The sequence below is a fragment of the Emericellopsis cladophorae genome, assembly GCF_022114955.1.
Source record: "Emericellopsis cladophorae strain MUM 19.33 chromosome Unknown NODE_1_length_1489480_cov_119_871856, whole genome shotgun sequence".
In the NCBI taxonomy this organism is placed as follows: Eukaryota; Fungi; Ascomycota; class Sordariomycetes; order Hypocreales; family Bionectriaceae; genus Emericellopsis; species Emericellopsis cladophorae.
In genome coordinates, this window is record NW_026250926.1 from 721,829 (window position 1) to 737,786 (window position 15,958).

General features: G+C 54.4%; 5 protein-coding genes across 5 annotated transcripts; 3 read left to right on the forward strand and 2 right to left on the reverse strand.

The window, feature by feature from the left end:
* Window positions 1–2,341: 2,341 nt before the first annotated feature.
* Window positions 2,342–4,410, forward strand: J7T54_006110 (Sorting nexin-like protein; the record flags this gene model as incomplete). The annotated part of the gene is made up of 5 exons (XM_051503897.1): window positions 2,342–2,447; window positions 2,521–2,789; window positions 2,843–3,109; window positions 3,159–4,262; window positions 4,315–4,410. 5 exons carry the CDS (start codon window positions 2,342–2,344, stop codon window positions 4,408–4,410), a joined length of 1,842 nt encoding a protein of 613 aa, XP_051366627.1.
* An 820-nt stretch (window positions 4,411–5,230) lies between these two features.
* On the forward strand, window positions 5,231–6,496 carry J7T54_006111 (mRNA guanylyltransferase; the record flags this gene model as incomplete). The annotated part of the gene is made up of 2 exons (XM_051503908.1): window positions 5,231–5,430; window positions 5,497–6,496. The coding sequence occupies 2 exons, from the start codon at window positions 5,231–5,233 to the stop codon at window positions 6,494–6,496; spliced, it is 1,200 nt and encodes a 399-aa protein (XP_051366628.1).
* A 332-nt stretch (window positions 6,497–6,828) lies between these two features.
* J7T54_006112 (uncharacterized protein) lies at window positions 6,829–7,878 on the reverse strand (the record flags this gene model as incomplete). The annotated part of the gene is made up of 3 exons (XM_051503919.1): window positions 6,829–7,468; window positions 7,520–7,649; window positions 7,701–7,878. 3 exons carry the CDS (start codon window positions 7,876–7,878, stop codon window positions 6,829–6,831), a joined length of 948 nt encoding a protein of 315 aa, XP_051366629.1.
* Window positions 7,879–8,969: 1,091 nt separating this feature from the next.
* On the reverse strand, window positions 8,970–9,657 carry J7T54_006113 (uncharacterized protein; the record flags this gene model as incomplete). Its single annotated transcript, XM_051503930.1, has 4 exons — window positions 8,970–9,151; window positions 9,211–9,265; window positions 9,346–9,468; window positions 9,541–9,657. 4 exons carry the CDS (start codon window positions 9,655–9,657, stop codon window positions 8,970–8,972), a joined length of 477 nt encoding a protein of 158 aa, XP_051366630.1.
* A 1,971-nt stretch (window positions 9,658–11,628) lies between these two features.
* J7T54_006114 (Sister chromatid cohesion protein-like protein) lies at window positions 11,629–15,892 on the forward strand (the record flags this gene model as incomplete). Its single annotated transcript, XM_051503941.1, has 2 exons — window positions 11,629–15,492; window positions 15,548–15,892. The coding sequence occupies 2 exons, from the start codon at window positions 11,629–11,631 to the stop codon at window positions 15,890–15,892; spliced, it is 4,209 nt and encodes a 1,402-aa protein (XP_051366631.1).
* Window positions 15,893–15,958: the final 66 nt, after the last annotated feature.

The following is a 15,958-nucleotide window of genomic DNA, read 5'->3' on the forward strand; positions in this document are numbered from 1 at the left end:
GATTCGAGAATATGCCTTTTCTATATATTATAGAGCAACGGACGTGGAGATTTAAACGTGAGGCATTCTAATATCGCCATTGACGATTAAAGTGAGATGTGAGGCCCTCAAGCGAGCTTCAGGTGAGAGGGAGCTGGCAACATGAAGGTAAATCAGACGAACTGAAGAGTACACTCACCCATCGTCGAGTCTAGCTCTTGAATAGAAAGGCAAACTTTTCTTCTTCACTCCTTTTTCATGAAAAGAATTCCCGAGTCGAGGTCACTTCCACCATGTCGGCCCTCCCAAGACGAAATGACCACTGCGTTGGGTGGCATTGCCTCACTGATGCGCAGAAATTCGGTATCATCTTCACTTGTGTTGTCGTCACGGTTGCTATCATAGTCCTCTGCCTGTTCTACATGGGGCACGCAGCAAGCGAACGCAAAGCCCGCGATATCATCAGGCTACCAGGGGGTCGCCAGGCACGCCGGCGGCCAGGCTTACCGTCGAACACAGCACTCGCGCCTTTGCCAGTAGCACACTACCGGCCGGGCTATGGTCACCAGGTGATATATCAATCGGCCATCTATCAGGAAGAACCTCACCAGTTGCGAGCATATCCATATACCATCGACGGACAGTGCCGTCTACAATATCCAGGCGTGACGATGCCGTGGACAGCCCGGCTCGTCACAAATGATCAACACCAGGCAGACGCCCCCTGCACGCCATATGTGCAGCCGCCACAATCGTATCAGTCATATCCGATGCTTGCAATGCCCAATCATGGACCGCCAGGGCGCCCGCATGCCTCTATGTATCACAGTCAGGATCAGCCTCGAGACCAACACGTGCGACAAAGCCGTCCCTCTCAAGTCCGCAGACCGTCGAATGATGATACCAATGACTACCACCGCTCGTCCTGGAGACAACGCCTCCTGCACCTGCTGAGGCTTCCCGTCGGCCGGGCCTCGACCATTGCCAGTTCAACTACCGCGAGACGAAGCACATTGCGATCGTCTTGCAGCAGCTTAGAGAACGATAGGCACCAAAGACGGCAAAATGCAAGCTGGCAACGTACATCGAACTCCCTACCAGGGTCTGCAGATCGACCGCTTGCGTCTGCATACTTAATGTCTGGCGGAAGAGGAGACCCCGAGACTGACTCCGCAGATACAGGAGTAGCAACTGTTCACAGCGATGATTACGATCCACCTGGTCGGCAGTTTCCAAGCCCATCGTATCGACCTTCTGAGCGAGAGGTAGAGACGAAGATCAAGGAGTACCGTTCAGAGACGCGAATGGTCAGCCCAATGGGTAGTCATGGCGAGACCAACGAAAGCCGAGCTGCTTCGCCCACAATACTTTCGGTGTCGTCTGTCTCGCCTGCAAGAGCATCAGGGTATACGCACCACGCATACAGTGTCCGACCGGGCGGAAGCAGATAAGACAAGACGGAGACACTGAATAGCAAAAGGCATCCTCGCGGAAATGTTGAGCGGGAGGCCGTGCGAAGAGCTATGGCCCAGAGGTAAACACATTGCTTGTATGGCCCAAGAACGATAACTGATCATGAGGCAGACGGTCCAGCACTGACGCGACCCATGAAGCCCACGTACCGGAGATTTCTGTTGCTATGTTCGTGATTGATGTCGTTCAGTCAAGAAGCCAGGCAGAAGTGATAGGGACGAAGAGTCCAGTATTGACCGTCAGAGATACCTAAGGACATGGACGCCGCGCGTTGAGCTTGGCGCAAAGGTTCACGCGCACTCGTCACACTAGGGGACCAACCACCCAGCTCGAAGGGGCTAGCAGTACGAGATTGGCTGGTAACGACTCTGAATAAAGAGTTAGCATTTATTCAGTATTGTACTGATATGGATGCGGTGCTCAGTGTGTGTTACGCAGCCCCCAATGAACAGGGGGATGCCTAGAAGCTAGCGTAGGTGGTCCGAGCGTCCGTCGTCATCAGTGAACGGGACATGGAAGCTCCAATGCGTCGACGTGCGTCCCTCTCCGTAGCTCCACTACTAAGCAACCCAGGTGCTACCATTCCCAGCCTCACCCCGACCTCAGCTACGTGCAATATACCACAGCCGACTGCGCTTTGCACTATCGAATTCAGACTATGGCATCAGATTCGCTCTCTTAAGTGAATCATCATCGCCGAAACTGCACAGACGCTTGGAGCTTCTCACGGCAAGTATGCGCCCCTCCCCCACACCGGCTCAATGCGAAACCGCAACCGGCAGAGCTGGGAACTGATTCCGAGGCCTTAGCCATTTGCCCTCGCCAAACTGCACTGCGAGTGCACGTCCGTGGAACAACTGTACCCGAGAAAAGCGTCTAGAGAGCCATCATGTGGAACGACGAAGACAACAACCCGTACGGCACGAGCTTTGACCGCCGCGATTCGAACGCTTCGTCCTCAGTGAACCCAACCTCACCATCCGGAACACGCGCGTGTGAGTCGCACCTCTGCCGTCGCTCAGATGCCTGAGTGAAGGAACTTGAAGCTGATCCCTAGCGCGACCGCAGTCCGCGACGTTGAGCCCGCGCAAACACCCACTTCTGGTAGCGACGATGAAGGTGCGGAGCCGGCCTTTGGGCCTCGCGGGGACGACATGAACGACGACGACGACGATTCCCCAGCCGAGGAGACTATACCACAGCGAAAGCCCGGCGGCTATGACAGTCGCATCGAGCAGGTTCTCTACGAAAACCCAAAGCTGTCCATCGCCATTACGGACGCTGGCAAGAGTCTCGAGAGTGGAGGTCGATATATCGTCTATACGATCCGCACAGGCGTACGTAGTCGCAGCCGATCGACTGTCTGCCACCGGAACTGACGACTGTATAGGACCTAGAAGTTCGCCGTCGATATTCCGAGTTTGCGACACTGCGCGATGCCCTTACACGGCTTCACCCGACACTCATCATCCCACCTATTCCGGAGAAGCATACAATGGCGGACTATGCTGCCAAACCGACAAGCGCGAAGCAAGACCAACAGATCATCGATCTGCGCAAGCGCATGCTTGCCGTCTTCCTGAATCGCTGTCGACGAATGGACGCCGTGCGCACTGATGGCGTCTGGTGGAGATTCCTCGATCCCAACGCGAGCTGGGTGCGTTCAAATTACCCCAGGATGTGATATTGGCTAATGCGCGTGGCAGAGCGAGGTATTGCACTCGCATCCAGTGTCCTCGATTCCCAAATCTATCCTCAAGGCACCACCGCTGGATACGGCAAACCCGTCGGCTGCCCACAACTACTTGCCAGTCCCCTCGAGCTCGGCGAAGCTCAAGACAACTGGAGGCGCGTCGTATGATTTGGCCGCGTCGGCAGTCCAAGGAGCCCCTGGCGCCGAAGGCAAACACCCACCTGAGCCCAATGCTCTGAGCGAACAAGATCTCGACACTTATTTCATCTCCTACGAGGCGTCCATCAAGGAACTCGAAAGTCTTCTGACGGGACCGATGGAGAAGGTCAATCGTCGATCACTCAGCCACCTCTCGTCCCTCGCAGCCGATCTCTGTGAGCTTGGCTCACGCTTCAATGCCTTTGCTCTCTCTGAGCAGGCCCCTTCGCTGGGTCCGGCTATCGAGCGGGTGGGCCAAGCGGCCGACTTGTCGTACATTGCCACGGAAGAGCTATCTGGGTCACTGGGCGCCAGCTTCGCAGAGCCGATGAGGGAGAGCGCACAGTTCGCTGGTGTCGTGAGAAGTGTGCTGAGATACCGCGCTCTCAAGCGCATCCAGCAAGATCTGACCGCGGAGGAGCTGAACAAGAAAAGAGCGTTGCTGGACCAGCTTGAGAGGAGTGAGGCCGAGGCAAGGCGGATCGAGCAGTACCTCTCGAGCAGTCAGCAGGTTTCGCCGCCACCAAAGCGCTCGACCAGCCTTAAGGAGCCGTCGACGCAACAGCGGCGAGATGGAGAAGACACTGAGTCGATTGACTCGGATTTCAGAGGCGCGACACCCTCTGCCAGCCAAGGTCTCCCCGAGAGGAGCGCCAGCGTAACGCATAGAAAGCTGCCAAGCGGGAACTCTATTACGAATAAGATCTTTGGCCCCATCCGACATGCGGTACAGGGGGTGGTTGACGTGGATCCGGAGCGAACTCGGCGAGACACGATTGGCAAGACTAGGGAATCGATCGGTCAGCTCGAGCAAGCCCAGGTCGCGTCAGAGCGGGACGTCAAGGAGGCGAGCGCCAGCGTCTTACGTGATTTGAAGAGGTTTCAGCATGAGAAAGAGGATGATTTGCGGAGATACATGGTGAGTTGCTCTCTTATCTCGTATTGCAGCACAAGCTAACATGTCTCGACAGCTTGCGTATGCACGCAGTCAAATTGAATGGGCAAAGAAGAGCAAGCAGCAGTGGGAGGAAGCACGAGCAGAGGTCGACAAGATAGACGAGAGCTAGTCTCGGTCTAGCTGGCTTCGATTGTCACGACGCTGACGGCGTTTTTAGTCTCATACCTTGTTCTATTAGTAGAAATGGAAACTGGGCTGCTCATGACCCGTATGAAATATCAATATCTTTTGTAAAAACCTCCTTGATGATCAGAAAGCCTCTGTAGGGTGTCATAGCTGGGGTAATTTAAGTCGCGTTTACATATCATCCTTCGAGTCTATCTCTTGACGTTCACGTATTCCAATCTCTGCTCTGAGCGTACTGGCGACCACTCCATTGAGGAGAGGCTCGCACTGAACACCCCGAGGGCGAAGACTGAGAAGATTTTCATTAATTAATACAAGAACATCAATAATCAGAACATGGGAAATGCATGTTGTCTGTCATTTTTATCATGGCCAGTCTCCCAACAACTACCCCGCTTTTTACGCTAACTGGTCTCCATGGCCTTTGATGGCGACTCTGTTAGTGACTAAGCTAACTGGACGGCGAATTCTGGCGAATTCTCACCTTCACTATCCTCATCCGCTCACCATGAGGACGGTCGACTCATCTCATGCCGCTCCCACCGTGACGAATATTGAATCACATCTGATGCCCATGGGAGGCGAATTCCGATTCCACGAACCTCATGTCGACCAAAACGGAACGTGTCTTCTTGAAACTTCGTTGGTCTGACAAACTGGGCTTGGTGCGACAAGGAATCTTGTCTGACAAGTGCGAGAGATAGCCACCATCACTCCCTAGAGTTTAGAACCAAGTATTGCAACACACGGACACCGCGCTTTTCTCACGCGAGAAACCTCAACATAGAGGCAGAGCAAATACAATGGATCATAATCAGCTGCCGCCTGGGGCAGAAGGGCCCTTGCGGACGATAGAGGAGCCAGGTATCAAAGCCGACGGGGATTTGCTGCAGACGCTGCGCAGGGAGGTTGCCGAATTGCTTGGTCGCAACGCACTCGGGTTCCCAGGGGCGCAGCCCGTGAGCTTCGGGGCGCGGCATATAGAGGAGCTTTCAAAGCAAGAGTATGTCCTTTTCCCACCGCGCAGAGACGAGGCTGGATGGCATTGATGCTAATGAACCGTGTTCAGCTACTATGTTTGCGAAAAGTCTGATGGCATTCGATATCTCCTCTACCTCACACATGACGGTGCAGGCAACGGCGCGAACTACTTCATCGACAGGAAGAACGACTTTTGGTTCATACCAAACCAGTATCTTCGCTTCCCTCTGAGCGAGAATCCCACTGGCTTTCACCAAGATTCCATTCTCGATGGGGAGTTGGTGATCGATACCTTACCAGACGGTCGCCAAGAGCCTCGCTATCTAGTCTTTGACTGCCTCATCATTGACAAGAAGCTTCTCGTCGAGCGCACCCTTGACAAGCGGATTGCCTACGTCAAGCAAAACATTTACGATCCCTACAAAAAGGCCCTCGCCTCGCGACCGGACATGCGTCCGCTGCAGCCGTTCATCCTGCAGATGAAGGATTTCCAGTTCTCCTACGCCATCGACATGCTGTTCGCCACTGTGCTGCCGAACCTGCCCCATGGGAATGACGGGCTGATCTTCACATGCCGGAACACTTCATACAAGCATGGCACGGACGAGCACATTCTGAAGTGGAAACCGCCCGAGGAAAACACCCTCGACTGCCGAATAAAGCTTCACTTTCCCACCGTGGAGCCCACCGCGGATGAGATGGCCGAGGGCATCACTGAGCCCTTTGTCGACTATGACTCCGTGCCCTCCGCAGACCTGCTCGTCTTTGCGGGCCGCGAGCGAGGCGCGGATCAGTATGATTACTTTAACCCGCTGTACATCACTGAGGAGGAATGGGACACACTCAAGTCGCTCGGGGATCCGCTCGACGACCGTATCGTGGAGTGCAACTTGGACGACCAGGGCCGCTGGCGGATCGTTCGATTGCGCGATGACAAGAAGGAGGCGAACCATCGAAGTACGATGGCTAGCGTGCTCAGCAGTATACACGATCGCGTGACGGATAAGGATCTGCAAAAGGCGGCGCCGGAGTGGAAAGTGCAGTACAAGGCACGCGCGGAGGAGGCGAAGAGAGCCGCCAAGAGGTGATTCCATGTTTCTCCGGCGTTGGAGTAGGCATGGCGTTCATTCAGGGCGCTCGCTGTGTGGACCAGTGAACAAACATGGGATACACTTTTATCTAGGTCATTCGCAATATTTGGACATGTTGATGTGATTGTGACTCCTAAGATTCACTCCAAATGATCTTACCAAACAGTCCTTTTCGCACGCAAGTTTCCCTATATGGTTCGTTGCAATGTATCAACACTTGTCTCCCTCCTTCTTACGGTGACCAGCCCCTTTATCCATGCGGCATCGAAAGTACAATATACCTTGCCGAGTACCATCATGGCACAGGCTGGGGGCCCGCGCGGCATCCATTACAGCATGTACATGACGGCGGCAGCAAGCATCAGCGCACCGCCGACATTGTTGAAAGCCTTGCCCTGCCCAGTGCCGGAGCCAAGGCCCGGCGAGATCGTGGAGACAGGAACATTGGTCATTGCCTCCGAGGGTATGACAATGACAGTGGCGTTGGTAGGATAGAGAGGCCCGTCTGTGACGATTGCGCCATCGCCCTTGGCCGCCGAGGTGTTCTGAGGCTCATTAGGGGGCAGGAGTGGAGAGAACAAGTCAGACACCGTGATAGTGGTGAAGATGGAGATGGGCGTGACGGTCGTGGTCATGGTCATGGGCCCGGCGGAGACGGTCACGTCGGGGTAGCCGGTGATCTCTGTTTGGAAGTCCGTGACAGTCGAGGGGTCGCCAGAGACAGTGGCATCACAGGGATCAGACGTGTGGGCAGTCTGCATGTTGATGTCCGTGACAGTGGAAGCGTCACCGGACACAGTCTGGTCCGCGCTTGGCAGAGTAGGCCACAGTGTCACTGTGATCACGTTGGTCCTCGTCTGCGTTTGGGTGACTACCTCAACAGCGCAGGCATCCTCTTCCATGGAGGACGAGGTAGTCGAGGGCTCAGGCATGCTGATGGAATAGAAGGTCTCGAGCTGCGTCTGAGTACTGCGTGTTGTCAGTGTCCATTGACAGTGTCTACCGACTGGGTGGACTCACGAGATTGGGACCATGATGCCTCCATCGATCAGAGTCGAGGTGACGTCGGACTCTGGCTCATCACGAGCAATCAGGGGTTCGAAGCGGTCATTGGCAGAACCCTCGAGGACCATAGACTCAGCAAGCGCCACTGTTCATCTGTTAGAATTGGACTCAAGTGCAAGTTCAATGTTTGACGCACAGCAAGGTAGGCTGCGGCAGAGCAGGGAGCCACCGACGGCACAGACAAAGGTTACGATGAGCATGGAGAACGCCATGCTGCAGCTCTTGGTGCTCGCAATGGTGCGTCGAGTTGCGCCGGCCTTTAGCTCGACATGGTCGTGGCCTCGCATGGATGACACTTGATCGACGCTTAGCATTGAAAGAGCGTGTGGCTTATAGTAAGACAGACATACTTTTGACCGTGTTCAAGTATGAAACAGCGTCTTTTTGAGAATGAAAGTTGGCTGTTGGGCACCCGTCAGAATCCGTTGACATTGAGTTGGGTGATGGCACGCGTCGCTGGGGAGGCAGATCGTGATTCACACGCGAAGCATGATATTGCACGTCTGGATCTGGAAACCACCAAAGGGAAAATGGCTACTTACAAAGCTGAAGAGCCCGTTGAAGATTTAATAGAAGCTCTGGTGAACACTGGTGCTGCGAACGAGCGGAAGTGGTGATGCAGAATGCCTGGAAGCGAGCGTAGAGGAGTGAGTGATGAGGAGAAAGAAGGAGAAGGGGAGGTGAGCAGCAAAATGCGAGTGATAAATAAAACGTTCGTCTGTTCTTTGGCTACGTAGTTTGCGTGATCCATCGCGTCGCGGTGGTTGATTGCCTGAGCTTGAGGGTCTCGTCGCCTGAGGATCACTTCAGACGGGCCACGACAGGGCAAGAAAGCGGCTGTTGACGTTGGACAGGCGCCTAAGAAGGCACTGGAGTCACTGTTGATGCGCTGTGATCTTTGGCTTTCGTTTATTTGTCAAGTCTCACTGGCCGCTCAGTTTTTTCTCAGTAGCATCCTAAAGACTGGCCGAGAGAGCAGCATCCGCTTTGAACTTTGTGGGGAACTAGAACTTGATCACACTCTCACAATGTCACAAGAGAATTAATAGGTTGAATCAAAAGATTGGCTTCGCGCTTTGTCTCGTCGTTTGTCTCAGAGGTGAGCCAGACCACTTCGTGTGACATGACCAAGATCATCAGGGGGGAATCACAACGTGAGGCACGCAAACAGCTCCCATAGCTTGTGTACCCTTTCAGAGGCAGAAAGACAGACACATTCACTGCTGGTCATGAGCTTGTATAGGTGCAGACACAATGCACGGAACTACTCTGCGGAGTCCATGTAGTACATAAAGCGCTGTAGTGTTGCTACAAGATGGACTGGCTAGACTAGTAGGGGACAACGGTGCGGGTTCCTAGCGAAGCCCTCGCAAGTTGCGGCACGTGGCAGCTTGCTCGACTGCTTCTAACCATAGAAGTACTCGGTGTCCCAGGCAGTGATGTCTGTCACGCAACGAAGGAACTTCTCGCCATAGTTGGCGTCGCCGGGGCCACACATGCAAGGGCCAAAGTCGTCGTCCGACTCAAGGAAGCACTGGCCCAGAAGGGGGCCTCCGTCGGCAGGAGTCATCATGTAGTCTTCCCACTCTGCAACGTTGTTAGATACTGCCCTGCCAACATCAAGGGGCGGTGGCCGAGATACTCACTGTAGAGTGTAAAGTGGATGTCGTTGAGGTGGACCTCAACCTCGTCGGGCTCGCCCTACCAAGGAGTGTCGTGTCAGCTGCGTCCGGTCGTTACGGAACATGGAGCCTGTCGATGGCTTGGCTCTCAAGACTTACTCCAGAACAACCGTCGCATCGGATCCCCTCGCGGCTGCCGCTCGCATCATCGACCGAGGGGATAAAGTAAGTGCTGCAAACGTTGTTGCAGTTGGGTTCGCCAGGGAAGAGTCTGTAACCGGTCTTTTGATGGAAAGAATCAAGTATCAGTATCATTTACGTGAGTCAGTGATTCAGCGACAGGATGGAACGCACCCAGCTGTTGTAGCCGCCAACACCCGAGTACGAGTCGGCTCCGTAGATGAGAAAGTCGGCCGCGGCGAGCTTGCCAAGGAAGGCAGCAGCGGAGGCGATGGCGGTGTAAGTCTTCATGGTTGACTGGGAGTTTCTTGTCTTTGGTACTGGCGTGGGCTTGGAGTAAGGTATGAAGGCGAGTGATGCTTTGACTCTTGAGTGTCTGTGAGTTCTTGTAGATGCAGATTTTGAGCAGACAACGGACCTCTATTTATACATGTTGCCTTGTCCTTGTTTCCTTCGTGAAATCAAGCAGTATTCGATCTCTCGACAGAGACCTCGATGGACGTGACGTCTATCTCGCACGAAGGAATGCTTCATTGATATCTGTAGCTCACAGCCAAGACATGCTATGATACTACACTCGACATCAGACTCGTCATGCCTAGATGGTAGGATCGCCAAGAGGTTGATCAATCCGAAGCACGGCCATTTCATACTGGGGACCAATGGAGGAGGCGAGGAGCTCAACGCAGCTTGACTGGGATCGTAATACCGCTGAAGGGTGCCAAGTCAGGCCAGAAGGAGAGCCGCTCTTCTTTGCTCCGCCCGGCGTGGTCCTCTGAAACACTGCGAGATAGTTGTGTGCAGACTCGTTCAAGTCTTCCGAGTCAAACTTCATCGACTGGCCCAGTCTCAAAGACACTTCAATGGTTGTACTCTGTACTGCACAAACCGACCATTTGTTTATGCCGAGACGGTGCTTCATGGACGAATCAACGTGTCACACTTGCGCACATACAGATAGGTACTAGAGATGGAAACAGGAAGGTAAGTGGTCACCCTGCCTCGGGAGGCATATCTCGTCGGTCCCGATGCACGATGTAGCTCCCGGCCCCCGGGTGTCGGCCCAAGAAGGTCTGCCGAGCATGACGCTTCCGAGATGAAAGGAAGACAGACGCGGGGCGTGTGGAGTCGGGAGTCGGTTACGACGTTCAATGCAGTCTAGTCTAGTACTTGGCAGTGGAAGAGTGTAAGTACTCCCGATGACTTGCTCGATCCGAGTGTATGCGCCGGAATAGACTGTGAGGTCACTGAGGTGCGGGAACCCGAACCAGCCAGCTCCTCAGGCGCATCTCTGTTCCTGGTCTGAGTGGACTAGTATCTGAGTAGATAGACGCAGTGTTGGATTCAAGGGAATGAACATGCTCGCCGTTTGGAAAAGAGCTTGACAAAGCTACCTGTAATATGCGAATCTGGGACGCACTGCTTTGGAAACATGAGTGTAGATTGCCAGCGTCATCAGACAGGGAGATTCGGGACGCCCCTGCCACAAACTCATGGGACTGACATGCGATTTATCCTGTCTTTGCACCCGAAAATACTTAATCAAAGCGGCATCGGCCGATAGCTTCTGCTCTGTGGCGGAGGAGCTGTTCTTTACAGGGTAGGCTTGGCAGCCCGGCATGTAACAACGTTACGTACCTCAAGACTCACTCCAATGGCGAGTCTCACCAGTCGAATAGGTAGGCAGGGACACTAAGAGTCTAGCTGTCTTTGGGTTCGATACAGAGCCCCATTGGTGATTGATTGACAGTGGCTCTGGTCTGGTGTCGCGGTGCATCGGTGTACTGTCCGAGAGGCGGGTGATGGAGAAAGCAAAGTGAGTGCAGTCAGTTGAAAGTAACTAGGGGCAGAATACTAGGTACCGGGTAAGCTAGTAGACCAACACTGCTGATGCGCGCCTCGACTGGAGCTCCTGTCGCGTCGCGTAACTATTATAGCATCACTTGATCTACCATTGCCAGCTTGGTCACCTCTGCCTAATAACCTGCTCGCCAAAGGCAACATTCCTCGCAATTCCTCAGTCAGCATTGGAGTCGCATTGAACGCCCATATTTGTTGCTCAGTTCCAGTGTACGAGGCCAGCCGCCTCTCGTCGCCCCCGGAGTACGTTCGAGCTCTCCACGCGTTGACCCTTCGCCCCGCCACTTGGTTGATCCAACCGCAACCTCGACCTCAACCGCGCCGCGGCCGCGACCAAAACCGTGATCTGCATCATCGGTATCCGCGCATCTTAGCAAAGTAAAGCGCACAGAGCCGGCGACGATGGCGCCGGGTCGTCGAACGCGAAACAAAAAGGCCCCAGAGCCAGTCGTGGAATCGCCCCCACAGCAAGAGGAAGATCAGGATTCATCAGAGTTGGAAGAGATCGCCTCCCCAGAACCCGAAAATGCGGACAGCGATGAAGACGCCCCATCTCTCAAGTTCGACGAGGAGCTCACATGGCGGCCCGCGAGGCCGATTGCAGTGGGAACCCTCATAAGTCGGCTGGAAAAGTTGTCGGAGGAGCTGGCCGATTACGACCAGGAAGGAGTCAACCTCGATTCACTGAGCGAAGTCTCCGCTGCATTGGCGCACCGGAACCTATTACAACACAAGGATAAGGGAGTCAGAGCATACACAGCGTGCTGTCTGGTGGACATCCTACGCCTCCATGTCCCAGAAGCCCCTTTTACAGCGGATCAACTCAAATTGATATTTACACTCTTCATCGGCAGCATTATCCCTGCGCTGTTCGACCCGAAAAACCCCTGGAAGACGCAGAACAAGCATGTGCTGACGTCCTTGACCGAAGTCAAGAGTCTTCTCTTGCTAAACGAAGTGCCGGGTGGCGATGACTTGACGGTACGGCTCTTCAACACAACATTCGATGGTGTCGAGAACAGCGCAAAGGCGAAAGCCGGTGAGCAGCTGCCCAAGGATGTCGTCACACATTTGACGGAGGCGCTCATTCTGCTCATCGATGAGGCCCCAGGCAGTGTTCCTCCGGCCATGATTGATTCCGTCTTGACGCAGTTCCTCCGAGCCCTTCCACCTGGCGGCTCTCGAAATAGAGAGCACAGCCAGAACCAGGCTACGCTACTGCCGAAATCCGAGCCACCTGCCTACACGATTGCCAAAAACATCTGCAATGGCTGCCCTGACAAGTTGGCTCGATACGTCAGTCAATATTTCGGCGACGTTATCCTGAGCGCCTCTCGATTCGCGACGGCACCAAACGGCCACAAACACGACGGCGATTCGGACGATGGCGAGCCTGCAGGAGATTCGGGCCCTTCAGACGACGACATCAAGAACCTGGAACGCGCACACATCCTGATTCGTGAACTGTGGCGTGCAGCGCCTTCCATCCTGTCAAACGTCGTGCAGCAGGTCGAGGCTGAGCTGAGCGCCGACAATCTGCACCTGCGGCAGGTCGCGACAGAAACCATCGGCGACATGATTGCAGGCGTTGGTGCTGCTGGACTCCACCCTTCACCCATACGGGACGCGGCAGTGTATCCTCCTGTGCGCTTGATGGATGAACCTACTACAACATATGCGCCGAACGCGTTGACCACTCCCCAGTCACCATTCTCATTCATCCAGACGCACCACAGCGCCTACCGCAGCTTTGTGGGTAGACGCTTTGACAAAAGTGCCAGCATCCGAGCCATCTGGGTTACGGCCGTGGGGCGCATCCTGTCGACCTCGGCAGGCGGTCTAGGCCTCAACCCCGTCGAAGAGAAGGAGCTTCTTCAGACCCTGCATGCCAAGCTCTCCGACAGCGAGGAAAAGGTCCGTCTAGCCGCTGTCAAAGCCGTCGAGCTCCTCGGATTCAGAGACATTGTCCTTAAACTAGGAGCGTTCGGCGGCGTCGATGGTGACGAAACCTCCATCCTGGCGACGCTGGCCGATAGGATACGTGACAAAAAGGTCGCAGTTCGTGTCGAAGCCACCATTCTCCTGGCAAAGCTCTGGGCGGTGGGCGCTGGCGAAATTGCGGATGGTCAGGAAGCCGTGACCGCATGCCTCGAAGGGGTTCCGAACAAGATTATCAGTGCTTTCTACGCGAATGACTTGGAAGTCAACTTGCTCCTAGACCGGGTTCTGTTCGAGTGTCTGATCCCTCTCAAGTACCCACAAGTGAAGAACAAGCATGGGTCTTCGGCATCCTCCGACAAGAAGGCGGCTCTTCTGACCACCGAGCAAGATGCACTGCGCGCTGAGAGGATCCTGCTCATGCTCAAGTCGCTCAATCCGAGTTCGATGAAAGCATTTTGGGCAATGCAAGTACGGCAGACCCAATTTGCGGTGGCTGTGGCGGCGTATATCAAGCACTGCGAGGCATACAATGGCGGTGTGTCCGAAGGGGATGCAAGCAACGTCAAGAAGCTCCTGGGCCAGGCTATTGACTGGATGGCTCAGCAGTTCCCGGACGCGGTCAAGGTTCGTGGCGACTTGCAAAAGTTTGCGAAAATGAACGACAGGCGGGCGTATCAGCTGCTCAAGTTTGCGGTAGAGTCGGAAAGCGACTTTCAGAAAGTCAGACGCTCCATACATGAGCTCATATCGAAGATTCAGGGGGGGTCGGCGGGAACCATTGCAGAGACGCTGCTTGCCATCCTATATCGCGCAAGCTCGCTCATGTTCAACCGGAGTCACCTCACCACAATCATGGACACTTCAAAGGACGAGAACAACAAACTGGCGGCCACAGCACACGCCGTGCTCAATGAGCTATCGGCGCGCAACCCAGCACTTTTCAAGGCCCATTCGGCCGAATTGCGCACGTCCATCGTCGACCAAGCGCCGTCCGCTACAAAGTCCAACGACCCCGGAGTCATGGACATGCTCAAAGCATACTCCTCCTACGCGAAGCAGTACCCCGAAGAAGTCGAGGTGGACAAGGCATTCACTCAAACCCTGATGAACTACGCTCTTTATGGGCGGCCACACAAATCTGCCAAGTATGCGGTCAACCTGATTTTGAGCAAAGATGACGACAAGGGCCGGGTCACAGCAACAAATTTGGTCAAGAAAGCGGCGAAAGGCCTCGAGTTTGGCACGCCCAATTTCCTCAACAAGCTACAAACTCTGTGTCACTTGCAGCGCTTGGTGCCAGAGGTCACGGCGGACGAGGATGAGAATATCGACAGAGTGGCAGTCAAGGACGTTCTTCGCCAAGTGAGAAAGCCTGCAGAAGAGGATGATGCAAGCTGGGTTAACGACCCCGACATGGATGAAGAAATACAAGCGAAGTCTCTCGCATTGAAACTCCTGGTCAACCGGGCCCTGGCAACCGCCGATGACGACAGTGCAGAAACGAGGGGAAAAGCTCTGCTCAAGCTCCTCATGGTCTTTGTAGTGGAAGAGGGCGAGTTCTGCAAATCGAAAAACACACCACTCCACCACAAGAAGCGCCTTCGCCTGCTTGCCGGCCAGTGCATACTCAAAATGTGCAGGGTCAAGAAATACGACGACCAGCTAGATCCCGCCAATTTCAACAAGCTCGCCGAGCTTGTACAAGACAGTGAGCTGCAAGTGAGGCGACGCTTCATGGAAAAACTACAGAAGCATCTCCAGGCTGACAGCTTGCGACCTCGCTTCTATACGATGCTGTTCATTGCGGCTTTTGAGCCCGTGTCCGAAGTCAGAATCAAAGTCGAAACGTGGCTTCGGGCTCGAGCTCTATACTACGCCGATAACAAGAGGACTGTCATGGAGGCCATGATTGGGAGGCTGATCCCTCTCTTGGCGCATCATCCCGACTACAGCCCTGCATTGGAGGATCTCCTCGACTTTTCAAAGTACATCATCTTCTACTTGGACACGGTCGCCCGTGAGGACAACATCTCGCACATTTACAAATATGCCGAGCGGGTCAAGCAGACTCGAGACATTCTCAGTCCTGATGATAGCGATAGCCTGTATACAATCAGCGATCTAGCACAGACATTGATTCGCAAGTTTCAGGAAAGACGCAACTGGAGCTTCCAAGCATGGCCGGACAAGGTTGGTCTGCCAGCAGGCCTTTACGTGCCTTTGCCGTCGAGCGAAGTCGCACACGAAATCGCCACGAAGCAATATGTTCCCGAGGAACTTGACGAGAGGCTCGATGACTTGTTGAAGTCTCTCGAGCGGAAGAAGGTTTGTCCAAGAATCATTGGCATGGCATGTGCGTACTCACGCTAACTGTTCCCAGAAACGCAAGTCAGCTACAGACTCGTCGGATCGGCCCAGTGGCAAGAAGGCAAAGAGCCAGATCAGCACTGTGATCCGCGAAAAGTCAAGCACAAAGGCCAAACCCAAGTCGTCGTCATCCAAGCCCAAGAGGAAGAGGACGACAAGCACGACCCCATCGAAAGCAGAGAAGCCAACGATCCCTCTGTCGGAGCGAAGGCGCAGTGGGCGTGCCGCTGCGCCAACAACCAGTTACAAAGAGGCTGACGAGGAGGACGACGACGCTGAGATGGAAGATGGATCAGCCGCTGGGTCAGACGAGGAGTCTGGGTCAGGCTCTGATGCGGAGGAGTCTGGCTTGGATTGAGGCAACCGAAAAGTATAGTCGTATGCACGCTAGGAACCCTCCCTTCAAGGTACGTACATAGCATCC